This window comes from Ornithorhynchus anatinus, chromosome 1 (genome assembly GCF_004115215.2).
Source record: "Ornithorhynchus anatinus isolate Pmale09 chromosome 1, mOrnAna1.pri.v4, whole genome shotgun sequence".
Taxonomy (NCBI): Eukaryota; Metazoa; Chordata; class Mammalia; order Monotremata; family Ornithorhynchidae; genus Ornithorhynchus; species Ornithorhynchus anatinus.
The window spans coordinates 132,373,114-132,398,218 of NC_041728.1; the positions used below are offsets into that span (position 1 = coordinate 132,373,114).

Here is a 25,105-nt window from a genome sequence, read left to right on the forward strand (position 1 = left end):
GGCCCACCCCTCCTCTACCCACTGGAGCCCGTCCCCACCCAGCCCCTGCCCACTGGAGCCCGTCCCCACCCAGCCCCTGCCCACTGGAGCCCGTCCCCACCCACCCCCTACCCACTAGAGCCCCTCTCCCCTCCCCTCCTGCTCCGGGCGACCCCTCTCCTCCCACCCCCGCCCCGCGGGGCACTTCTTCTCCTGCCCCCCCCGGCCCCCCGGCCCGGGCTGACGAGGCCAGACGGTCGGGCAGGGGGAAGGGGGCACCATGCCGGGCCTCTACCGCCCGTCCAACTGGACCCCGCTGCCTCTCCTGGCCTCCCGGGTCCGGGCCTGTGCCAACGGGCCCTGCCTGGGCCTCGAGGCCCGACTCGCTTACCGCAACCCGGAGTCGGAGCCCGTGGAAGGTAAGGGGGGGCCGAGGGGGACGGGGGCGGGAGGTCGGTGGGCCGGGGGAGCCCGACCGGGCCCGTCTCCCGACCCCCGGCCTCGGACCCCCCCTCCCAAGGGGTCTTCGTGTACCCGCTGGCGGAGGCCGAGGTGGTGTCCGGCCTCGAGGCCGAGGTGGCCGGCGGTCCGCGAGTCTCCTTCGAGCTGCAGAGCCGCCGGGCCGAGGAGCCTTGCTGCCAGGGGCTGAGCCCGGGATCCGGCCTCCCTCGCCGCTGCCCCCGGGGTGAGCGACCTGCCCGCCCGACCGTCCCGCGGGTTCCGATCGAGGGCTCGCGGGGCGCCCCGCGCCGGGGCCGAGGGCTCGGGGAGGTGAAATCATCCAAGCGGGCCGGGCACGGTCTCGCGGGACGGGAGAGCGGGTACCCCCACCCCCGCCGTACGCAGGAGCCAACCGAGGGCCGGAGAGGTCGAGCGACCCGGCCGAGGTCACGCAGCGGGCACGTGGGGATTAGAACCCAGGCCTCCAGGATAAGAACAGTAATAACGGTTAGGCTCTTACCGGGTGCCGAGCACCGTACCGAGCGCCGGGGTGGATTCGAGCGAATCGTACTCTCCCAGTGCTTAATACGGTCCGGCACCGTTCCGAGCCCTGGGGTAGATACAAGATAACGAGGTCGGACGCGGACCCGGTCCCACGGAGGGCGCGCGGTCTTCACCCCCGTTTTACGGACGGGGTAACTGAGGCCCAGGGTAGTGAAGTGACTTGCCCAAGGTCCCACAGCGGATAAGCGGCGGAGCCGGGACTAGGACCCGGGTCCGTCTGACTCCCGGGCCCGGGCTCTCTCGGCTAGGTCGCGCTGCCTCCCCTTCTAACCTACGATTTCTCCCCGCCCCGGCCCAGGACACTTGGTTCTAGACCGCGCTCAGGCCCGCTCCGCGCTGGTGCTGCCCCTGGGCTTCGTCGCGGCGGATGGGACCATCACCGTGACGCTACGGAGCAGCCGGGAGCTGCCCACCCGGCCCGATGGGGCACTGTGCGTGGCCTTGCCCTCTGTGCTCACCCCCCTGGCACCCCCTGGCTCCCCCGAGCCCACCGGCTCCCCCGGGCTCTGTGACGACAGGTTGGGCCTATGGTGATTCTCTCCCTCGGCTTCTCTGGTTCTAACGGGGGGGGGGGGTCCCCCGGGAGGGAGACCCCGGGGAGGGAGGCCCCCGGGGAGGGAGGCCCCGGGGAGGGGCTGAGCTGGTAGCCCCAAGTGGGCGGGAGGCTCAGCAGGGGAGAGCGAGGCGATCTGGGGGGCAGGCGATTTTGGGGGGGGTAGGCGGCTGACGAGTTAGCAGTTGACCCCCCCGGGGTGGATTTTTAGGAGGAGTAAGAGTGGGGAGGGGGTGGTCCTGCGGGATCAAGAGGTCACACTGGCTCATCCTCCGCAGCCCCACCAGCGGCTGCTTCGGGACGGGCAGCCCCCAGGCCGAAGGGCCCAGCTCCGAGGGCCCACCGGGCCCCCGGGACGTGTTCTCCGGTCCCGCCCGCTGCCCGGGCCCCTATGCCTTCTCCTTCGAGATGTTGGTCACTGGGCCGTGCCTACTAGCCGGTGGGTACCCTGCCTCCCCGTCCCGGTTCGCGCCGCCCTCCTCGGGATGCCCGCCCCTCCGCCCGAGGCCCCCGCCGTGGCCTCTTGCAGCCCAGATCCCCGCCCCGCTGGCCCTTGAGCCCCTAGGCCTGTAACGCTGTGGTGGGCGGCACCGACCAGCTGTCAGACATTGTCCCCCCCCCCCCCGGCTTGAGGCAGTGCGGCGTAGCGGAGAGAGCACGGGCCTGGGAGTCGGAAGGTCACGGGTTCTGATCCTGGATCCCCCCCCGCTTGTCTGCTGTGTGACTTTGGGCAAGTCGTTTCACTTCTCTGGGCCTCGGTCACCTCCTCGGTAAAACGGAGATTGAGAACGTGAGCCCCGCAGAAAGGGGGATTGAGACTTTGAGCCCCGCGTGGGACAGGGACTGTGTCCAAGCCGCTTTGCTTCTATCCACCCCAGCGCTTAGTACGGTGCCCGGCACATAGTAAGCGCTTAACCAATACCGCAGTTCCTATCATCGACCCTCAGACTGCCCACGCCGTCGGAAGCAGTATCGGCTCCGGCGCGGCTTAGCGCCAAGAGCACGGGCTCGGTTGTCAGAGGTGGTGGGTTCTCATCCCGGCTCTGCCGCCTGTCAGCCCTGTGACTTTGGGCCGGTCGCTTCACGTCTCTGTGCCTGTCACCTCCTCTGGAAAATGGGGACCAAGACTGGGAGCCCCACGGGGGACAACCTGATGACCCGGTATCTACCCCGGTGCTTAGAACGGTGGTCGGCGCACAGTAAGCGCTTAGCCCACACCGTCGTCATTATTATTAGCCCACGGGCCCCCGCGGGTTATCCGCGGGGCTGGCTCGTGGGTCGGCCGGCTGGGCCGGTCCTGCTGCCGGGGCTGATGCCGGGGCCCGGCGTCAGTCGCGGCCTAACGCTCCCACGTTCTCTCCTCGACCGTCAGGCGTGGAGAGCCCCTCCCACGCCCTGCGAGCTGACGCCCCCCCGCGCGCCGACTCCGCCGTCACCATCTGCGTCACCCTGGCCGAGGACCACCGCTGTGACCGGGGCCTGGAGATCCTGCTGCACCCCAGCGGTAAGGGGGCTGGGGGCCCGGCTGGGAGCCCGGGGACCCGGGCGGGGGGGGCCGCACGCACCTCAGCCCCCGCCCCTCCCGCCCCCCCCCCAGAGCCCCACCGGCCGCACTTGCTCCTGGAGGCGGGCGGGCTGAGCGCCGCCGAGTACGAGGCCCGCCTGCGGGACCGGAGAGACTTCCAGCGCCTCGTCCGGGTCGACGGCGACCGCCAGGTCCGGACCGGGGTCCGGGCCCGGGGAAAGGCGACCCCCCCCCCCGGGGAGAGGGGGAGGGGGGCGGGCCGGGGGAGTCCGGCGGCCCGCCGTGGGCGTCGAGGGCCGGGGGTACCGGGGCACGCGCGGGCGCTGGGGAGCGGAGGCAGGGTCCAAGACCACCGGCCTCCCCGGCCCTCTGTCCGCAGCTGTGGTTCCTTCAGCGGCGCTTCCACAAAGACATCCTGTTTAACCCGGTGATGGCGCTCAGCTTCTGCCCGGACCTCAGGTCGGACCCCCCGGACCCCGGCGCCGCCACCAGAGAGGTCCTCTTCCTCCTGGACCGCGCCGGAGCCATGTACAAGGCCAGTGGGGCGGGGGCGGCGGGCGAGATCCCCCCCTTCCCTCCCCTTCCCCACACCCCCCCCCCCCGCTCACCCCAGTTGGTCTCTCGATTATAAACTCACCGTGGCCAGGGAATGTGTCGGTGTCTTGTACTCTGCCAAGCGCTCATTACAATACTCTGCGCGCAGGAAGCGCTCAATAATAACGGTAACGGTACTTGTTAAGCGCTCCCTCCGTGCCAAGCACCGCTTTACGCGCTGGGGGAGATACAAGGTGATGAGGAGGTCGTCCCCCGTGGGGCTCACGGCCTTGATCCCCATTTTACAGATGAGGTCACCGAGGCACAGAGAAGTGAAGGGACTGGCCCAAGGGGTTACGCGGCACGCAAGGGGCGGAGCCGGGATCAGAACCCAAGCCGGCGCTCTTGCCACTAGGCCGTGCAGTTTCTCATAACGATAATAATAACGTTGGTATCCGTTAAGCGCTTACTATGTGCCGAGCACCGTTCTAAGCGCTGGGGGAGATACAGGGTCATCGGGTTGCCCCACGTGAGGCTCACGGTCCTCAGCCCCGTTTTACAGATGAGGTCACCGAGGCACGGAGAAGTGAAGTGACTTGCCCACAGTCAGCTGACAGGTGGCGGAGCCGGGATCCGAACCCACGACCTCTGGCTCCCAAGCCCGGGCCCTTTTCACTGCGCCACGCCGCTTCCCATACTAAATAGCATCGAAAGGGAGGCCCGGGGCCCGGGGAGGAGGTCGGGGCAGCCCTTGACCTCCCTTTCCGCCTGCCGCAGGACGCCCTTCTCCTGGCCGTCAAGTCGCTCCCTCCGCAGACGCTCATCAACGTCGCGTCTTTCGGCTCGTCGGTCCAGGCCCTGTTCCCCCGCAGCCTCCCCTGCGACGACGTGAGTCCTCCCGTCCCTCCCGCCCGCCCCGAGGGCCCCTCCCGGGGTCATCGGGCGCTTACCGTGCACAGGGCCGACGGGGGGGTCGTTCATTCGGCACGGCTCAGTGGATTGAGCCCGGTCCCGGGAGTCGGAAGGACTTGGGTTCTAATCCCGGCTCCGCCTCGCGTCTGCTCCGTGCCCTTGGGCGAGTCTCTTCCCTTCTCTGGGCCTCCGGAAAATGAGGATGAAGAGCGTGAGCCCCATGTGGGACGGGGACTGTGTCCAACCTGATGAACTTGTATCTGCCTCAGGGCTTAGGACGGTGCTTGGCGCGAGGGAAGCACTTAACCAGTACCATTGTTATTATTATTCGGTCGTTCCGGCGGTATTTGCTGAGCGTTTACTGTGGGCGGAGCACCGTACTAAGCGCTGGGGAGAGCACAGCATCACAAGCAGCAGACGCGTTTCCTGTCCGCATCGAGCCGGGGCGCCCCGTGGGCCTCCAATCGAGAGAAGCAGCGTGGCTCAGTGGAAAGAGCCCGGGCTTTGGAGGCGGAGGTCATGGGTTCGAATCCCGGCTCTGCCACCTGTCAGCTGCGGGACTGCGGGCGAGTCGCTTCACTTCTCTGGGCCTCAGTGACCTCCTCTGTAAAATGGGGATGAAGACTGGGAGCCCCACGAGAGACAACCTGATTCCCCCGTGCGTCTACCCCAGTGCTTAGAACGGTGCTCGGCACAGAGTAAGCGCCTAACGAGTACCAACGTCGTTATTATCGAGCACTTCCTATCCTCCGCTCACCGCGGGCAGGGAGTGTCGCCGTTTATCGTCCTATCGCACTTCCCCGACCGCTTAGTACGGCGCCCTGCACACAGTAAGGGCTCAGTAAATGCAACCGAAGGAACGAACGCGCCGGGCGCCGTACTGAGCGCCTAGGGGAGCGCGGAACCCCGGGGCTCCCCGGCCAGATCCTGAAGTCGGGCCTCCTCCCCCAGGACACGGCGCAGCGGGCCTGGGACGGCATCGAGGCGCTGCAGGCGGGCCCGGAGGCCCCCGACGTGTCGGCGGCGCTGCGCTGGGGCCTGGGGCGGCCCGGACAGCGGGGTCACCCCCGCCAGCTCTTCCTGCTCACGGCCGCCGCCCCCGCCCCCGCCGCCACGCGCCGCGCCCTGGACCTCGTGCGCCAGCAAGGAGGCGCGGCCAGGTGATGGGGAGCGGCGGCGGCCGGGAAGGGGGCCGGGGGAGGCAGAGACCCCCACGGGGCCCAACGGATCCCCGACGCCCCACAGGTGCTTCTGCTTCGGGCTGGGCCCCGCCTGCCGCCGCCTGCTCCGCGGTCTGGCCGCTCTCAGTCGGGGCCGCGCTTACTTCTTAGGCCCGGGAAAGAGGCTGCAGCCCGCGGTGAGTCGCCCCGACGGGGCCCCGCCCTGCCCCGCCTCGCACCCCGGCCCGGGCCCCATCCGCCCCCCCTGCCAGCCCCCAGCTGCCCAAACCCCTCATTGGGCAGGGATGGTCTCTACCTGTTGCCGAATTGTACGTTCCCAGCGCTTAGTACAGTGCTCTGCACACAGTAAGCGCTCAATAAACACCACTGACTGAATGAAACCCCACCCTCAACGGCCTCCCCCTCCCCACGTCCCCCTCCCGTCGTCCTTGCTGATACAGGGGTAGAGGAGAGGGTGAGGCCAGGACGGCTCAATCGGGGGCATTTAATAATGATAAAATAATAATGATGACGCTGATGGTATTTTTAAAGCACTTACTATGTGCCAGACACTGTTCTAAGTGCTGGGGTAGATACAAGAAAATCGGGTTGGACACAGTCCCCGTCCCACTTGGGGCTCAAAGTCTCAACTCCCATTTTACGGATGAGGGAACTGAGGCCCAGAGAAGGGCAGTGGATTTGCGCAAGGTCACACAGCAGACAAGCGGCAGAGCCGGGATTAGAGCCCAGGACCTCTGACGTCCGGCCCCCGGGGTCTATCCACAGAACGTTGTTCTGAGCGTTAATCCTGGCTCTTCCCCTCGTCTGCCGCGTGACCTGGGGCAGGTCACTTCACCTCTCTGGGCCTCTGGTACGCCATCTGTAAAATGGGGATGGAGGCCGTGAACCCCCCGTGGGACAGGGACTCCGTCCAACCCCATTTGCTTTATTCGACCCGGCGCTTAGTACAGCGCCTGGCGCGTAGTAAGCGCTTAACAGTTATTCTAATTGTCGGGCAAGTAGAACGTGAGAGGTAGCGGGTGGGCACGCCCCCCCCGCCGCCGGGGATCTGAGGGGTCGGTGGTCCGCGGCCCCTCCGCAGCTGGTGCGGGCCCTGAGGACGGCGCTGGAGCCGGCGCTGAGCGACATCGCCGTGGACTGGTTCGTGCCCGACGCCGTGGAGGCGCTGCTCACGCCCCGAGAGATCCCCGCCTTGTACCCCGGGGACCGGCTCCTCGGATACTGCGTCCTCTTCCGCGTGGACGGATTCCGCCCCCGCCCGCCCGAGGTACCCACGAGGCGGAGGAGGGCGGGCAGCCCGGCGCTCGTCGCCGCGGCCCGTCTGGGCCCCCGTTTCCATCAGTCCGTCGGTCAGGCTGATCGAGCGCTCGCTCCGTGTGACGTTCCGTACCGAGCGCTCGGGAGAGGGCAGCGTGACGGTCGGTGGACGCGTCCCCTGCCCACGGCCAGGTCACCCAGGCTGGAGGGGGAGAGAGGCGTTTAGAGAAATCAATTGATTAGGGACCGAGTGCCCCGGGGCTGAGGGAGGGGTGAAGGAAGGGTCCGATTCCGAGTGGGAGAGGAGGGCCCGGTCGGGGAAGGCCCCTCGGAGGCTTCGTGCCTTCAGGAAGGCTTCCGAAGGTGGGGAAGAGTCATCGTCCGTGGGCCGCGCCCCTCGTTTCCCCACATCCTCCGTCCCGGCCCCGGGTCTGCCGTCAGTCCCGACCCGGGACCTTTCCTTATTGATAACGATGGTATTCGTCAAGCGCCCGCCACGGGCCGAGCACCGTTCTCGGTCCCGGCCCGCTCCCGTAAGGCCCTTGGGATCCCCGACTCTTTGCGTGAAGGTCGCCCGGTCCCGGATCCTGCTCGCGACGCTCGCTCCGTTCTCAGGCCCGGGAGCCCGTCTGGAGGAGCCCGGCCCGGAGCTCGGGCGGGTCGACGTTCCCGTCCCCGGAGGAGGGGCCGTCGGCCGCCGGCCCGGGCTCGGACCTCACGGACCCCGCCGACCCCACCGACCCCACCGACCCCACCGACACGCCGGGGCTCACCAGCGCCGCCTCGGCGGGACCGTCCGGCCCGGGGGGCTCGGAACCCAGTGAGTGCGGATCTCGGGGGGCGGACCGGGGGGCCGGAGCAGGCCCGGGGAGGACCGTCCAGTCCGGTCCAGCCCATCCGTCCCGGCAGGCGCGGACGTCCCCTCGGACCCGGCCGCGGACCCCGGGCCCGACCCTCCGCCGGACCTGGCCGTCTGGCGTCGGATCTTCCAGTCGTCTTACATCCGGGAGCAGTACGTGCTGACCCTCTGCTCCGCCAGCCCCGAGCCCGAGCCCGGGCCCGGCTCCACCGGGGGCAGCGAGTCCCCGGGCTCTCAGGGTCCCGCCTCCCCCGAGGACCGCGCCCCCGCCGTGCCGCCCTCCCAGCAGGGCCGCCGCAGCCTGGGGGACGTCGGCCCGGCCTCCCGCTCCTGCCCGCTGACCCCGACCCCGACCGCCCCGCCGGCCCCCGCCGCCCCGGCCTCGGTGAGCGGGGTCTCCGGGCCCGGGGGAGGGGGCGCCGCCGGCCCCTCGCCCCGGCCCGACCCGACCCTCCGCTCCATCCCGGCAGGCCCCGGCCCTGGCGGCGGAGTCGGCGGACGCGGCGAGGAGGCCGGAGCGGGAGGGGGCCCGGCGGCGTGGGGCGGCACCGGCGGGGCGCGGCTTCTCCTCTCCCCGGGGAGAGCCGGGGCCCTCGCCCCACAGCCGCCGCCGTCCGAGGAACCGGTCCTCTGCGGGGACAGCGGAAGGCCCGGGTTCCGAGCCGGGGCCGTCGCCGAGCGGCCCGGACGACTCGGGTGAGGGACGGAAAGACTCGCCGCCCTGGACGGGAGAGGGAGAGCGAGAGGGACGGACGTGGCGAGGGGATAGCGTCGCTGGTGTCCCTCCTAGTGTGGCGTAGGGAGGGGAGGGAGGAGCGTCGCCTAGCGGAGAGAGCCCGGGCCTGGGAGTCAGAAGGTCACGGATTCTAATCCCCGCTCTGCCCCTCGTCTGCCGTGTGGCCTCGGCCAAATCCCTTGGCCTCTCCGGCCCTCAGTCATCTGGAGAACGTCCCGCCGCGAGCCCCGTGCGGGACAGGGACTGGCGTCCAAGCCGATTTGCTTGTATCCACCCCGGCGCTCGGCACGGGGCCTGGCCCAGAGTACGCGCTTAACAAATACCACCGTTATCAGAGACCTCTCCCTGGCTTCTCGTGCCGTCGAGTCGCCTCCGACCCGCCGCGACGGCACGGACGCGGCTCTCCCACGGGGCCCCGCTCCCCGTCTGCCATCGTTCTGGGAGCGGATCCAGAGTTTCCTTGGGAAACCTCGCTAAACCCTGCGCTTTTCCCTCCTCAGAGACCCTCCTCTCGCCCGACCCCCTGGAGTGGGACATGCTGGTGGAGCCCCCGTTCCTGTTCGCCACAGGGCCTCCTGAGGAGGAGGAGGAGGAGCCCCCCGCCGAGGGCCCGGGGTCCCCGGCGCCCCCGGGCCCGCGTTGCCACGTGGTGATCCGGGCCCTGCGAGACGGGCGGCCCGTCTGCTGGGAGGCGGGGGCCGGGCTGGAGGCGCTGCTGGGGCCCGGGCACCCCCCCGCCCCGCCGCCCCCCGCCGGCGCGGACCTGTGGGACCAGGCGCTGCACCGGCTGGCCGCGGCCTCGGTGGTCAGGGACAACGAGCAGCTCGCCCTGCGCGGAGCAGGGGGCCGGAGCGGGGCCCGCCACGGTCAGTCGGAGAACTGGAGGGCCGCGGGGAGGGGCGGGGGCGGAGGGGGTGGGCACGAGGGGGCGAGGGGGGCAGGGGAGGGGTAGGAGGGCCAGGGAGGGGGTGGAAGGGGGCGAGGAGGGAGGCGATGGTTACGAGGGTGTGAGGGAGGGGAAGGTTAAAGGAGGAGGGCAGGGAGGGGATGGACAGAAGGGGGCAAAGAGGGAGGGAAGGGGTAGAAGGAGGAGGGCAGGGAGGGAATGGGTAGGAGGAGGAGGGCAGGGAGGCAATGGGTAGAAAGAGGGCAGCGAGGAAATGGGTAGAAGGAGGGCAGGGAGGGCATGGGCAGGAGGAGGAGGGCAGGGAAGGGATGGGTAGAAGGAGGGCAGGGAGGGGATGGACAGGAGGGCAGGGAGGAGATGGGAGGAAGGAGGGCAGGGAGGGAAGGGGCGGAAGGAGGGCAGTGAGGAGATGGGTAGAAGGAGGGCAGGGAGGGGATGGGTATGAGGAGGAGGGCAGGGAGAGGATGGGGGGCAAGGAAGAACGGGTAGGGTAGAAATAGGGGCATGGAGGGGAGGGGTGAGTAGGAGGGGCAGGGAGGGAGGAGATGGGTAGAAAGAGGACAGGGAGGGAGGGGAAAGGCAGAAGGAAGGGCAGGGAGGGAAGACAGTAACGGGGCACAGCCTCCCCGGTGGGATCTGAGTCCCCCCCGTCCCGTCCCGTCCTCGTGTGTCGTACCTGTACCTGGGCAGGCCCCTCCCGGAAGTTCCGCCTTCGCGCCCTCCAGACCAGCAAGGCCAGCGCCGCCGCCTCTCTGTTCACCTGCCCGGTGGCCGTGGACGCCCGCACCCACGAGGCGCTCCCCGCCGGCCTGCAAGTGCGAAGCGTGGGTACGAGTCCCCTTCGCCCGCCCCCCGGCCCCCACCGGCCCCCGCCCTCGTCCCGCCGCGGTGACCCCCGCCCGACCCCCCCTTTCTCCGCAGAGCCCTCGGAGCCCCCCGCGGCCTCCCCCGTCTCCGAGGCTTCGTCGGACGCCGTTGACTGTCCCGAGGGTAGCGCCCTGCCCCGGCCGGACCCTCCGAGGGCCGCGTGGCCGGGCGGGCGGGCCGCACTTACCTCGACCCACGTTGCAGGCCTCACCGACGGATCCTCCGCCGGCCCCGGGGAGAACGGCCTCAGCAGGTAGAGGCTCAGCCGGCGGAGGCGGGTGGGCCGCTCGGCTCTTCTCTCCCCGCCCCTCCTGCCCACTCCCAGTAATAGTCGTCACTGTGGCATCCATTTGTCAAGCGCCTACTCTGTGCTAGGCGTTATACTGAGCGCTGGGGTACGTACCGGTTAATAATAATAATAACGGTGCTACCCGTTAAGCGCTTACTACGTGCCAAGCAACCGTTCAAAGCCCTGGGGGGGGGGGATATGAGGTCATCGGGTCGTCCCCCGTGGGGCTCACAGTCTTCATCCCCATTTGACGGATGAGGGAACCGAGGCCCGGAGAAGTGAAGTGACCGGCCCAAAGTCACCCAGCTGACAAGCGGCGGAGGCGGGACCCGAACCCACGACCTCCGACTCCCAAGCCCGGGCTCTTTCCACGGAGCCACGCTGCTTCTCCTTGGCCCCGTCCCACATGGGGCACACGGGCTTCATCCCCATTTTTGACAGTTGAGGGGACCGAGGCGCAGAGAAGCGACTCGCCCGTGGTCACGGCGGCGACGCGGCGGAGCTGGGACTAGAACCCAGGCCCGTGCTCTAGCCACTAGGCCGTGCTGCTTCTCCGGTTCCCTAGGCCCCATTGCTCCTGCCCAACCAACCCCTCAGCACCCCCTTGCCCCCCAAACCGGCTCTTCCCACCCTCCAGGTCCTCTTCCTCCTCCTCTTCCTCCCAGGGTCGGCTCCGGCCCGCGGAAGGGACTCGGCTTGAGGCAGCGGCTCCGCGGACGGCCGGGCGGAGCGGAGCAACCCGGGGTCGGCGGCGACCCCGACTATCTGCCTCTGGTGAGCCCACCCGGTACGGGGGAAGGTGCGGTTAGCCAGCCCCTCCCTTCCCCCCATCGGCCCGACCCCTTTCGATCCTATGTATTGAGCGCCAGCGGTGTGCAGAGCACTGTCCTGAGCACTGGGGAGAGGACAATACGACCATAAACGCGTTCCCCGCCCACAGCGAGCTTACGGTCTAGAGGGGGAGACGGACGTTAGTACGAATAGATTACAGGTATGTACACTGAGCGCTTACTGCGTGCGAAGAGCGCTGTAGTAAGCGCTTGGGAGGGTACAACCGTAAACAGATACATTCCCTGCCCCCAGTGAGTTTAGTCTGGGGGGGGGGGGGACAGACATTAAATAAGAATAAATAACTCGGAGATGCACCTTGAGCGCTCGCTGCGTGCAAAGAGCACTGTACCGAGCGCTTGGGAGAGTACAGCGGTAAACAGATAATAATAATGTCGGTATTTGATAAGCGCTTACTATGTGCAGAGCACTGTTCTAAGCGCTGGGGGAGATACAGGCTGTCCCACGTGGGATACATTCCCCGTCCACAACGATCTTACAGTCTAGGGGCGGGGGGGGGTGGGGGGGAGACGGACAATAATATGGATGAATTCTAGCCGTAAAGCATAATCATAGATTATAATGGAATTGTTAATTGAATTGTAACTAAATTATAAATCACCTATAAATGATAGAGACGCACCTTGAGCGCTCCCTGCGTGCAAAGAGCGCTGTAGTAAGCGCCGGGGAGAGCACGACACTAAGACGCCCTCCCCGCCCACGACGAGCATCCAGTCCGGTGGGGGGGGGGGGGGGGGGGCGGCAGACGTTAATGTGAACCAATCAACTGCAGGGACGTAGCTTGGGCGCTCAGTACGTGCCGAGAGCGCGGTGGGCGGCTGAGCGCCTACTACGGGCAGAGGGCGCAGTGGTGAGCGCTTGGGAGGGTACGGCACAGGGAGTAGGGGATGACGATGGGGTCCGTGGGGCGCTTACTACGTGGAGCGCAGGCCGGGCTATGTAGTAAGCGTCGGGGAGGGCTGGAGCGGAGCGCCCCCTGGCGGCCCGATGGGGGGCGGTGGGGCGCCCCCTGGCGGCGCGTCGGCGCGAGGCTCCTTCGGTCCGGAGCCGAGCGCCCCCTGCCGGCCCGGCCAGGTGCGGCAGCAGGAGGCGGCGGGCTCCTTCCGGCTGGACGGGCTCTTCTGCGCCGCCGTGCGGATGCCCCCGGAACAGCTCCGCCGGGCCTCGCCCTTCGCCGCCCACCGGCCGCCCCCGCCCTGCGCGCCGCCCCCTGCCGGCGGGGCCGAGGAGCTGCGGGGCCGGAGCTGGGCCACGGCGGTGGCCCTGGGCTGGCTGGAGCACCGCTGCGCCGCCACCTTCGGAGAGTGGGAGCTGACGGCGGCCAAGGCGGACGGCTGGCTGCGGGCGCAGACCCTCCCCGACGGCCTCCGCCCCGACGCCCTCAAGGCCGCCGCCCGCGCGCTCTTCCTGCTCCTGCGCCGCCGGGACCCCCGGCCGCACCGGCTCCGCTCCACCGACGCCTGACGCCACCGCCGGACACCGGGGGTCCGGACGGGCCGCCCCGCTCCCCCGCGGCCGGGACCCCTAGAGTCCGGCGGGTGGGCTCCGGCCCTCGCCCCGTCGCCGCTCTCACCTCTTCCCTCTCCGGCCTCGTCCGATCACACGACCGATGGGCTTTTATTGAGCGCTCGCTGCGCGCGGAGCACCGGACGCTCGGGGGAGCGCGACGGATCACGGAAAGTGCCCGCCTTCCCCCCGTCCCTCCCCGCCCGAGCTCGCGCTCTCGTCCGCCCTGCCCTCTCCCCTCCCTCTCTGCAAAGGGCGGGCAAACATCACTCCCGGCAGGGCTCGGCGGCAGGGAGTCGGTCGGTCCGAGGGTCCTCTCCGTCCGGTGGCCGGAGAGATGTCTCTTCTGCCGGAGGGGGGGCGCGGAGGACGGAACCGACGCCGTCTGCCGCAATAAAGTGCCTCTGGGGACCCGTCGCGCACCGGACTTCCTTCGGAGCGCGGTGGCCGACGCCGAGGGCGGGGGGGGCGGGGGTTCGCCGAGACGAGACCCGAGTGTCGGTTGCCGGGGCTCCCGGACGCCCCCCGACCCCGACGAGGAAGGCGGCCTACGGCCGGGGGCTCGGCCAGATTTAGTCACAAGTCGGATGCGCACTCGGCGGCGTCTGTCGACCCCGCCGGGGCCCCGGGGCGGGGTGGAGAGCCGGGCCCCTAGGAGAGGGTCCGGGGGGGGGGGGGGGCGCACTGGATCTTCCTGCCGGGTTTGGGGGGCTGGGAGGGCTTCAGCAGGGCAGAAGAGTGTAGCCACAGCTGTAGCAGGATGACGGCGTGGCAGACGTGGAGGGCGGCGGAGCTGCAGGAGGTCGACGGGTAGGTGTTCCACGACAGCTCGATCAGTCCGAGCACCAGGAGCCTGAGGGAAGGGAAAAGAGTGGGCGGAGGCAGGAGACGGGGTCCCGGCGGGCCCACCCCGAGTCCGGCGGCACGGCCCAGCGGTCGGAGCCCGGGGCTGGGGAGTCGGAAGGTCACGGGTTCTAATCCCGGCTCCGCCACTTGTCCGCTGCGCGACTCTGGGCGGGCCGCGTCACTTCTCTGGGCCCCGGTCACCTCATCCGTAGCACGGGGGTGGAGACGGTGAGCCCCACGCGGGCCCGGGGGCCGCGCCCCGCCCGATTCGCTTGGTCCACCTCGGCGCCCGGTAGGGTGCCCGGCCCCTCGCGAGCACTGTATACCGTAATTATGGATCGAGGTGATCGTCAGCATCGTCCCCGACTCCGGCGCAGCCCCTCTCCCGGCCCTCCTCCCGCTCTTCCCCCAGCCTTCGCTCTCGGCTCGGGCGGCAGAGCGCCGCCCGGGAAGCCGCTCCCTACCTGAGGAGATGGGTGAACCAGCGGGCGGGCGCGGCCCACAGGAGGTAGGGCAGAGTGTGGAAGTACCAGACGTAGAACTGGTAGTGCAGGGAGCGGCTGAAGCAGATGCCGATGAAGTTGGAGGTGAAGAGGACGGAGACGATCTGTGCGGAGCCGTTAAGGTCGAGGCTCCTGGCGACCCCCTGCTCTGTTGGGTAGGACCCCGGACTCTCCATTCATTCCATCGTATTTATCGAGCGCTTACTGCGCGCAGGGCACTGCACTGGGCGCCTGGAATGTACAATCCGGCGACAGAGACAATATGGAGAAGCGGCAGGGCGCCGCGGCTAGAGCCTGGGACTCGGAAGGTCATGGGTTCTCAACCCGGCTCTGCCCCTCGTCCGCCGCGTGACCTCGGGCCAGTCGCTTCGCTGGGCCGCAGTTCCCTCAGCTGTAATAATAATAACGATGTTGGTATCTGTTAAGCGCTTACTATGTGCCGGGCCCTGTTCTAAGCGCTGGGGGAGACATAGGGGGATCAGGTTGCCCCACGTGGGGCTCACCGTCTTAATCCCCATTTTACAGATGAGGGAACTGAGGCACAGGGAAGTGAAGTGACTCGCCCACAGTCACACACAGCCGACAAGGGGCAGAGCTGGGACTCGAACTCATGACTCCAAAGCCCGTGCTCTTTCCACTGAGCCCCGAGCTGTAAAACGGGGGTCGAGACGGTGAGCCCCACGTGGGACAGGGACTGCGTCCGACCCCACTGGCTTCAACGCACCCCGGCGCTCAGCACGGTGCCCTAACAGATGCCATCATTATTACTCTGCCCCCGCCCCCCCCCTCAGTCGAACCCGAAGGGCCCGGTGAGCCTTCCGGAGGAGGAGGCCCGGGCAGACAAAGGATATGGTTGGCCGTGAGGGGCTGGGGTCTGGTCTTCCGCTGCGAGGGGTCCTTCAGCAGGGACAGCACACTCTCTCCTGAGCTGTGGGGGAAGGAGGGAGCTGAGTCCCCGAACCCCGAAGCGCCACCCCGGCCCGCGGGACGCCCTCCGAGGCCCGCGGGGGAGGGGGCCCCGGCTCACCCGAGCCACCGGCGAAGGGCGAAGAGCACGAGCAAGCCCAGGTGGGCGGCCAGCAGCCCCAGGTGGAAGGCCCGGTGCAGGAACAAGGCCTCGGGCAGGAAGCGCCAGTTCACGGTCCAGCGGAACAGGAACTGGCGGCCGAGGTCGAAGGAGCGCGACAGGTAGCCCGCTGGGTTCTCCAGGAGGAAGGGCAGTCCGAGGGCCACCTGAGGACGGGCTGCAGGGTTGGCAAGGCCCAGTGCGGGGCAGGGGCTCGGGCCCCCCTCCCGGGGCCGCCTTCGCCTGCCCGCGCCGCCCCAGGAGTCGCTTCAGGGAGGCCCGAGGAAGAGCCCTGGTTCAGCTTGGTTTGGGGGACGGAGAAGGGGGGGGGGGGGGAGAGGGGGGAGGCGGGCGGGGGCCCAGTAGTACCTGCAGGAGGGCACAGATGCCCAGCTTGGGAAGGGCCCCGTGGAGACCAAAGTGGGAGAGGAGGAGGAACAGCAGCCCCGGGGCAAAAAGCAGCACGTTCATCTTCACGGAGACGGCCAGGCTGTTGTCGGGGGCGGGGAGAAGGGGGGGGCGGGGGCATCAGCCACGGGGATCCTGCACCCGTCCACCCCGATACTCCCCGAGACCCCTCCCCCCCCCCCGCACCGACCCCGTCACTGCCCTCGGCCGCCGGAACAAACCGCGGGGGCCTCGCCCGCCCCCGGCCCCATTCCAGAGTCCGGCCCCTGGCCAACTGACCCAAACTAGGAGGCTGGGGGGGGGTTCACCCTCCCAGGAAGGACGGCTGGGGAGGCGGGGCGGGGGGGGGGGGGCGGTCCCGCCGTCACGCTCGGCTCGGGGATGGGCTAATAACGAGAACGGTGCCGTCTGTTAAGCGCTTACTAGGCCGGACGCCGTTCTAAGCACCGGTGCTAAGGGCCGAGCCGGAGGAGGACGGGGCCAGGAGGAGGGCACGGTGGGGAATTTTCTTCCAAGAATTGCTCTACGAACCCCGTGCCAGCCGCCCCTTCGCGTGGCGTAATGGAGTCAGCACGGCCCAGGGAGTCAGAAGGTCATGGGTTCTAATCCCGGCTCCGCCACCTGCGTGCCGGGTGACCTCGGGCAATCCACTTCACTTCTCTGGGCCTCAGTCCCCTCATCTGTCAAATGGGGATTAAGACCGGGAGCCCCACGTGGGACCCCCTGACTACCTCGTTCCTGCCCCGGCGCTCAGAACGGTGCTTGGCACACAGTAAGCGTTTAACCAATACCGTCATCGTCGTCATTATTCCCGCTCCACCCCGGGCTCCACGGGGCTGGAGGGGCGGCGGGGAGGAGGGCGCGACGGCGGGAGGCGGGGAGCGGAGGGGACGGCGACCTGAAGCAGCCGCAGCCCCAGCCCCAGCGCTGGGCGAGCAGGAGGTTGATGCTGAGGAAGAGCAGGGCCATGGCCACGGGGTCGTTGAAGAGCCGCAGCACGAAGATGGAGTGGATGCGGTAGGAGGCACAGCACATGAAGAAGAACACGAACGGGGGCACCTGCGGGGGTCGGAGGGGCAGGGCTCCGCTCTCCGCGCCCTCTCCGCCCCCCGTGACCCCCGTCCGCCCGGTCTTCCGGCCTTCCCGCCCCGAGCCCTTTCCCTCCGGCGGGGGGGGGTCTTACCCGGCGCGTCTGGCTGTAGATGCGGAAGACGAGCAGTAGGGTGGCGAGGTAGAGGCCGGCGAAGATATTCTGGGCCAGGCGGATGTCCGTGCCCCGGCCCGTGGCGTAGTACAGGCCCATGAAGATGTACACGAAGCCGGCGGGGTAGCTGAGGCACGGGAAGGCGCGTCTGAGCCCTCCGGGCCACGAGACTCCATCCCGAGGGGCTTCCAAGTGCCCGTCTCGACCCGCCCGCCCCGGCTCCGGTCACCCCCCCGGCCCGGGCCGGCTCCGGCGGAGCGCCGGGACCCCGGCGCGGGGGGCCTGGACCTAACTTCCGTGGTTGGGGGCGGGGGGTCGCCGCCGCCGCGATCCCCACAGAAAACCGCACACCCCGACAGAAGAAACCACGTGTGCCGGGCGGCGCGGGAGCCGTTGGGCCGCGGGCGGGTCCGGGCGGCACCCGAGCCCGGGCCGGACGGGCAGGAATTTGGGTTTCGGCCCGTCCCGATCCGGCCCGCCGCCTCCGGACCCGTCAGTTGCTCTGAACCTGCGCTGCTCTCCTGTCCGCTCCAGGACTAAGTCGGTCCCATTCTTCCTTGTTTTAAATGGTACTTGTTGAGCGCTTACTATGTGCCAGGCACCGTACTGAGCGCCGGGGTAGATACAAGCTAATGAGGTTGGACACAGTCCCTGTCCCACGGGGGGGGGGGCTCAACCGTGTTTACTGAACGCTTACGGCGTGCAGAACGCTGAGCGCTTGGAAGAGTACGATGCAACAGACACCTTCCCTGCTCACAGTGAGCTTACGGTCTTTTTACAGACGAGGGAACCGAGGCCCCGGAGAAGTGAAGCGACTTGCCCGAGGTCACACAGCGGACGGGCCCCCCTCCGGCCCCCCACATCCCTCGAGACACTCACACGAGGGGCCCGGTGTCACCCCGGAGCTGGGTGTAGTCATAGGTGCCGTTGATCACGCCCTCCACCTCGGCCATGTAGGCCTTCCAGTCGATCTCGGTATCTGCGGGCGGGAAACAGGCGCGATCCATCAGTCGGTCGTCTTTACTGAGCGCTTACTCTGTGCCGAACACTAAGCGCCTGGGGGACAGTCCCAGGCCGTCCCAGTCGGCGGCCGGGGGCCGGGGGGGGGGGGGGGGCCGCAGCCCGAGGCGGGGAGCTCTGAAGCTGTGCAAAGGGCTCCAGGGACCGGAATTAAACAGGGGTATTTATTGAGCGCCGACTGTGTGCACAGCACCGTACTAAGCGGGAGGGAGAGTACGACGCGACAACGTAATATTAATAGTCACGGTATCTGCTAAGATTTTAATACGTACCAAGCGCCGTACTAAGGACTGGGGAAGATACAAGCAAACCAGTGGAACACAGTCCCCGTCCCACGTGGGGTTCACAGTTTTACTCCCCACTTTACCGATGAGGGAACTAAGGCCCAGAGAAGAGATGTGACTTGCCCAAAGTCACACAACAGACGAGAGGCAGAATTAGAACCCAGGGCCTTCTGGCTCCCGGGCCGGTGCTCTGCCCGCCACACGGCGCTGCGTAGCCGACACATTCCCTGTCTATAAAGAGTCTGCTTATCGTTCGACTGTACTCTTCCAAGTGCTTAGTGCAGTGCTCTGCACGCACGAATGGCTCAACGGAAGTAGCGAGGCTTAGAGGCAAGAGCCCGGGTCTGGGAGCCGGACGACCCGGGTTCTAATCCCGGCTCTGCCACTTGTCCGCTGCGTGACCCAGGGCAAGCCGCTTCGCCTCTCTGTGCCTCGGTTCTCTCATCCGTGAAAGGGGGACGGAGACCGTGAGCCCCATGCGGGACAGCCTGATCACCCTGGATCCACCCCGGTGCTTGGCACACAGTAAGCCCTTGACAGATACCATCATTAATATTACTGTCGGCTGTTTGACCTTGGGCGAGCCCCACTTCACTTCTCTGTGCCTCGGTTCCCTCATCTGTAAAATGGGCATGGAGACGGTGGACCCACGTCGGACAACCTTCTAGACTGGGAGCCCGTTGCCGGGCAGAGATGAATAATAGTGGTATTCGTTAAGCGCTTACTATGTGCAGAGCGCTGTTCTAAGCGCTGGGGGGATACAAGGTGAACAGGTTGCCCCATGTGGGGCTCACAGTTTTAATCCCCATTTTCCAGATGAGTAACTGAGGCACAGAGAAGTGAAGTGACTTGCCCAAAGTCACACAGCTTGTCACTACCTGTTGCTGAACTGTACTCTCCCAAGCGCTTAGTCCAGTGTTCTGCACACAGTAAGCGCTAAATAAATACCAGAGAAGCAGTGCGGCTCAGTGGAAAGAGCCCGGGCTTGAGAGTCAGAAGTTACGGGTTCAAATCCCAGCTCCACCACTTGTCAGCTGTGGGACTCTGGGAAAGTCCCTTCACTTCTCTGGGCCTCAGTTACCTCTTCCGTAAAATGGGGATGAAGACCGTGAGCCCCGCGTAGGACAACCTGATTACCTTTCATCAACCCCAGCACTTAGAACAGTGCTTTGCACATAGTAAGCACTTAACAAATGCCATCATTATTATGATTATTATTCTCTGTGCCCGGGTTCCCTCAACTGTCAAATGGGGATGAAGACTGTGAGCCCCATGTGGGACAACGTGATAATAATGTTGGTATTTGTATGTGTTAAGGGCTTACTATGTGCAGAGCACTGTTCTAAGCGCTGGGGGAGATACAGGGGAGTCAGGTTGCCCCACGTACACAGTCCCTGTACCTACTCCAGCGCTTAGAACAGTGCTTGGCACATAGTAAGCATTTAACAAATGCCATCATGATTACTGAATGGATGAACCTGGTGACCTCGTACGCACCCCAGCGCTTAGAGCAGTGCTGGGCACATAGTAAGCGCTTAACAAATGCCGCCATGATTACTGAATAGATGAACCTGGTGACCTCGTATGCACCCTAGCGCTTAGGGCAGTAATAATAATAATGATGTTATCCAATGGATGAACCTGGTGACCTCGTATGCACCGCCATGCTTAGAACAGTGCTTGGCACATAGTAAGCGCTTAAGAAATGATTATTGCATGGATGAATCTGGTGACCTCATATGCACCCCGGCGCTCAGAGCAGTGCTGGGCACATAGTAAGCGCTTAACAAATGCCGTCATTCTTATCGAATGGATCAACCTGCTGACCTCGTATGCACCCCAGTGCTTAGAACAGTGCTTGGCACACAGTAAGCGTTTAACAGATGCCATCATGATTATTGAATGGATGAACCGGGTGACCTCGCATGCACCCCAGCCCTTAGAGCAGTGCTGGGCACATAGTAAGCGCTTAACAAATGCCATCATGATTATCGAGAAGCAGCGTGGCTCGGTGGAAAGAGCACGGGCTTGGGAGTCAGAGGTCATGACTTCGAATCCCGGCTCTGCCGCTTGTCAGCTGTGTGACTGTGGGCAAGTGGCTTAACTTCTCTGTGCCTCAGTTCCCTCATCTGTAAAATGGGGATTAACTGTGAGCCTCACGTGGGACAACCCGATTACCCTGTATCTACCCCAGTGCTTAGAACCGTGCTCGGCACATGGTAAGTGCTTAACGAATACCAACATTATTATTGAATGGATGAACCTGGTGACCTCGTATGCAACCAGGCGCTCAGAGCAGTGCCTGGCATGTAGTAAGCGCTTAACAAATGCCATCATGAGTACTGAATGGATGAACCTGGTGACCTCGTATGCACCCCAGCGCTCAGAGCAGTGCTGGGCACGTAGGAAGCGCTTAACAAATGCCATCATGATTATTGAATGGATGAACCTGGGGCCTCGTATGCACCCCAGCGCTCAGAGCAGTGCTGGGCATGTAGTAAGTGCTTAACAAATGCCATCATGAGTACTGAATGGATGAACCTGGTGACCTCGTATGCACCCCAGCGCTCAGACCAGTGCTGGGCACATAGTAAGCGCTTAGCAAATGCCATCATTCTTATCGAATGGATGAACCTGCTGACCTCGTATGCACTCCAGCGCTTAGAGCAGTGCTGGGCACCTAGGGAGCGCTTAACCAATACCACCAGGATGCTGCTGCTGCACAGATCAGCAGCATAGAAGGGAAGCAGTGTGGCTCGGTGGAAAGAACCCGGGCTTGGGAGTCAGAGGTCGTGGGTTCGAATCCACTTGCAGCTGGGTGACTTGGGGCAAGTCGCTTCCCTGGGCCTCAGTTCCCCCATCTGTCAAATGGGGATGAAGCCTGTGAGCCTCACGTGGGACCACCTGATGACCCTGGATCTCCCCCAGCGCTTAGAACAGTGCTCTGCACGTAGTAAGCGCTTAACAGATACCAACATTATGATTATATCCAGGATGGAGAAGGCAAGGTCCGGGTGGTCCTGGCGCCCCGCGCAGGCGCACTCGGTCCCCGGCCGCCCCGCGCACGCGCACTCGCCCCCGGCCGCCCCGCGCATGCGCGCCACTCACACGGCACCCTGCGGATGACCCAGTGGTTGATGCCCACCTCCGCCAGGCAGAGGCAGGCGGCCACCAGCGGCGTGTAGCGGGGTTCCAGCAGCAGCAGGCGGCCCGCCCCCCACACCCGCCGCGCCTGCGGTCCCCAGCGGGCCCCCAACCCCGCCCCGACCCCCGCCGGGCCCCGCTTCCGCAGGCCCGCCGCCATCTTGCCGGCCACACGCCCTCCTTCTTCCCCCCCTCCCCGCCCGACGACGACGGCGGCGGGACGCCGGGCGCATGCGCGGGGGCGCCGGCGGCGCATGCGCGGGGGCGCCGGCGGCGCATGCGCGGGGCGCCGGCGGCGCGCGCGCAGGGGGGGACGCATGCGCAGTGGGCCGGCAGCGCGCAAAGCGGGGGAGGGGGAGAACGCATGCGCAGGGAGCCGGCAGCGCGCATGCGCGAGGGCGGGAGCACGTGTTTGCCCCTTCCCAGACCATGATGTGGTCGCGGGGCCTGGGCTGAGCAGGACCGACCCAGGGCTTCTCTCAGGGTCTCAGCCGGCCCACGTCTGCTGTTTATTAATAATAATCATAATGTTGGTATTTGTTAAGCGCTTACTAGGTGCACAGCACGGTTCTATTCATTCATTAGTATTTATTGAGCGCTTGCTAGGTGCAGAGCACTGGACTAGAGCCTGGGCTTCGGAGTCAGAGGTGATGGGTTCGACTCCCGGCTCTGCCCCCTTGTCATCTGGGTGGCTGTGGGCAAGTCACTTCACTTCTCTGGGCCTCAGATACCTCATCTGTCAAATGGGGATTAAAACTGTGAGCCCCACGTGGGACAATCTGATCACCCTGTATCCCCCCCCCCAGCGCTTAGAACAGTGCTTTGCACAAAGTCAGCGCGTAACACCGCTGGTCTCTACTTGTCAGCTGTGTGACTGTGGGCAAGTCACTTAACTTCTCTGTGCCTCAGTTCCCTCATCTGTAAAATGGGGATTAAGACTGTGAGCCCCACGTGGGACAACCTGATTCCCCTGTGTCTACCCCAGCGCTTAGAACAGTGCTCTGCACATAGTAAGCGCTTAACAAATACCAACATTAATTACCCCAGCGCTTAGTATAGTGCCGGGTACAACATAATAATGTTGGTATTTGTTAAGCGCTCACTATGTGCAGAGCACTGTTCTAAGCGCTGGGGGAGATACAGGCTAATCAGGTCGTCCCACTTGAGGCTCACAGTTAATCCCCATTTTACAGATGAGGTAACTGAGGCCCGGAGAAGCGAAGTGACTCGCCCACGGTCACACAGCTGACAAGTGGCAGAGCCGGGAGTCGAACTCGTGACCTCTGACTCCGAAGCCCATGCTCTTTTCCACTGAGCCACGAAAATAAGCACTTGATGATGCCATGAGTACTATTATAAGCAGCGTGGCTCAGTGGAAAGAGCCCGGGCTTGGGAGTCAGAGGTCACGGGTTCTAATCCCGGCTCTGCCACTTGTCAGCTGTGTGACCTCGGGCAAGTCGCTTAACCTCTCTGTGCCTCAGTTACCTCATCTGTCAAATGGGGATGAAGACTGTGAGCCCCACGTGGAACCACCTCATCATCTTGTATCCCTCAGTGCTGAGAACAGTGCTTTGCACATAGTAAGCGCTTAACAAATACCACAGTTTATTTCCTCCCAGCTTTTAGCACATGGGTCAGCACCCAGTAGATTCATTCAGTCATTGGTTCAATCGTAGTTATTGAGCGCTTGCTGTGTGCGGAGCACTGTGATAAGCGCTTGAGAAAGTACAATACAACAATAAAGACACATTCACTCATTCGGTCGTATTTATTGAGTGCTTCTTGTGTGCAGAGCACTGTACTAAGCGCTTGGAATGGACACTTCGGCACCAGATAGAGACGATCCCTGCCCGACAACGGGCTCACGGTCTTAAGTACACACACTCTCCATTCATTCGTTCCATCGTATTTATTGAGTGCTTCCTGCGTGCAGGGCACTGTACTAAGCGCTTGGGAGAGGACAATGCAACAGTAAATAGTCACACTCCCTGCCCACAACGGGCTCACCGTCTAGAGGGGAGGGGAGTCTCTTAATTAAATACACTTACCATTTCAAAACTCGCAGCCTGGTCCCTGAACCACAAGTCTGACCCCAAACCTGTCCCGCCGTCGACCCCTGACCCCCGTCCTCCCTCCTCACCTCCGCCCAACTAACTCCCTTCCCCTCTTCAAAGCCCTGCTGAGAGCTCACCTCCTCCGGGAGGCCTTCCCAGACTGAGCTTCTCCTTTTCCTTCTGCTCCTTCTGCTCCCTCTCTGCCCCTCCTTCACCTCCCCTCAGCTAAGGCCCCTCTCCCCTCTTTACCTCTGCTCTTCCCCCTCTCCCTTCCCCTCAGCACTGTGTTCATTTGTATATATTATTTATTACCCCATTTATTTTGTTAATGAGGTGTCCATCCCCTTCATTCTATTCATCTTGATGATGTTGTCTCGTTTCGTTCCATTTTGCCTCGCCGTCTGTCTCCCGTTTAGACTGTGAACCCGTCACTGGGCAGGGATCGTCTCTATCTGTTGCTGAATTGTCCATTCCAAGCGCTTAGTACAGTGCTCTGCAAACAGTAAGTGCTCAATAAATACTATCGAGTGCATGAATGCCGCCTAATTGTCCATTCCAAGCGCCTAGGCCAGTGCCCTGCACAGAGTAAGCGCTCAATAAATACGATCGAATGCATGAATGCTGCCTAATTGTCCATTCCAAGCGCTTAGCCCAATGCCCTGCACACACTAAGCGCTCAATAAATACTATCAAGTGCATGAATGCTGCCTAATTGTCCATTCCAAGGGCCTAGTCCAGTGCCCCGCACGGAGTAAGCACTCAATAAATACTATCAAATGCACGAATGCCGCCTAAATGTCCATTCCAAGCGCTTAGCCCAGTGCCCTGCCCAGAGTAAGCACTCCATAAATACGATCAAATGCATGAATGCCGCCTAATTGTCCATTCCAAGCGCCTAGCCCAGTGCCCTGCCCAGAGTAAGCGCTCCATAAATACGATCAAATGCATGAATGCTGCCTAATTGTCCATTCCAAGGGCCTAGTCCAGTGCCCCGCACACACTAAGCGCTCAATAAATACTATCAAATGCATACATGCCGCCTAACTGTCCATTCCAAGGGCCTAGTCCAGTGCCCCGCACGGAGTAAGCACTCCCTAAATACTATCAAATGCATGAATGCCGCCTAATTGTCCATTCCAAGGGCCTAGTCCAGTGCCCCGCACACACTAAGCGCTCAATAAATACTATTAAATGCATAAATGCCGCCTAATTGTCCATTCCAAGGGCCTAGTCCGGTGCCCCGCACACACTAAGCGCTCAATAAATACTATCAAATGCATACATGCCGCCTAACTGTCCATTCCAAGCGCCTAGTCCAGTGCCCCGCACGGAGTAAGCACTCCCTAAATACTATCAAATGCATGAATGCCGCCTAATTGTCCATTCCAAGGGCCTAGTCCAGTGCCCCGCAGGGAGTAAGCAGTCCCTAAATACGATCAAATGCATGCATGCCGCCTAAAGGTCCACTCCAAGCGCTTAGCCCAGTGCCCCGCACGGAGTAAGCGCTCCACGAATGCCAAAATGCTGCTTAGTTGTGGCTCCCAAAGGTTGAGCCGAGTGTCCGGCAGAGAGTAAGTAGGACGGGCCTAGGGTGGGCGGGCAGGGTGGCAGGCCCCG

At 64.7% G+C, this 25,105-nt stretch overlaps 2 protein-coding genes across 2 annotated transcripts; one reads left to right on the forward strand and one right to left on the reverse strand.

The window, feature by feature from the left end:
* The first annotated feature begins 224 nt into the window (after positions 1 to 224).
* VWA5B2 (von Willebrand factor A domain containing 5B2) lies at positions 225 to 13,375 on the forward strand. Its single transcript, XM_029062707.2, has 19 exons — positions 225 to 398; positions 500 to 664; positions 1,283 to 1,502; positions 1,816 to 1,976; positions 2,910 to 3,041; positions 3,135 to 3,253; positions 3,442 to 3,597; positions 4,374 to 4,484; positions 5,460 to 5,668; positions 5,754 to 5,865; positions 6,771 to 6,956; positions 7,562 to 7,766; positions 7,856 to 8,190; positions 8,276 to 8,501; positions 9,042 to 9,407; positions 10,139 to 10,276; positions 10,370 to 10,568; positions 11,270 to 11,378; positions 12,528 to 13,375. The coding sequence occupies exons 1-19, from the start codon at positions 260 to 262 to the stop codon at positions 12,915 to 12,917; spliced, it is 3,678 nt and encodes a 1,225-aa protein (XP_028918540.1). The 5' UTR covers positions 225 to 259; the 3' UTR covers positions 12,918 to 13,375.
* Positions 13,376 to 13,610: 235 nt separating this feature from the next.
* Positions 13,611 to 21,602, reverse strand: ALG3 (ALG3 alpha-1,3- mannosyltransferase). The gene is made up of 9 exons (XM_029062718.2): positions 21,399 to 21,602; positions 17,866 to 17,965; positions 16,966 to 17,113; positions 16,681 to 16,841; positions 15,744 to 15,864; positions 15,336 to 15,541; positions 15,160 to 15,236; positions 14,270 to 14,414; positions 13,611 to 13,812 (listed from the first exon to the last, which is right to left on the reverse strand). The coding sequence occupies exons 1-9, from the start codon at positions 21,592 to 21,594 to the stop codon at positions 13,611 to 13,613; spliced, it is 1,356 nt and encodes a 451-aa protein (XP_028918551.1). The 5' UTR covers positions 21,595 to 21,602.
* Between the last annotated feature and the right edge of the window lie 3,503 nt (positions 21,603 to 25,105).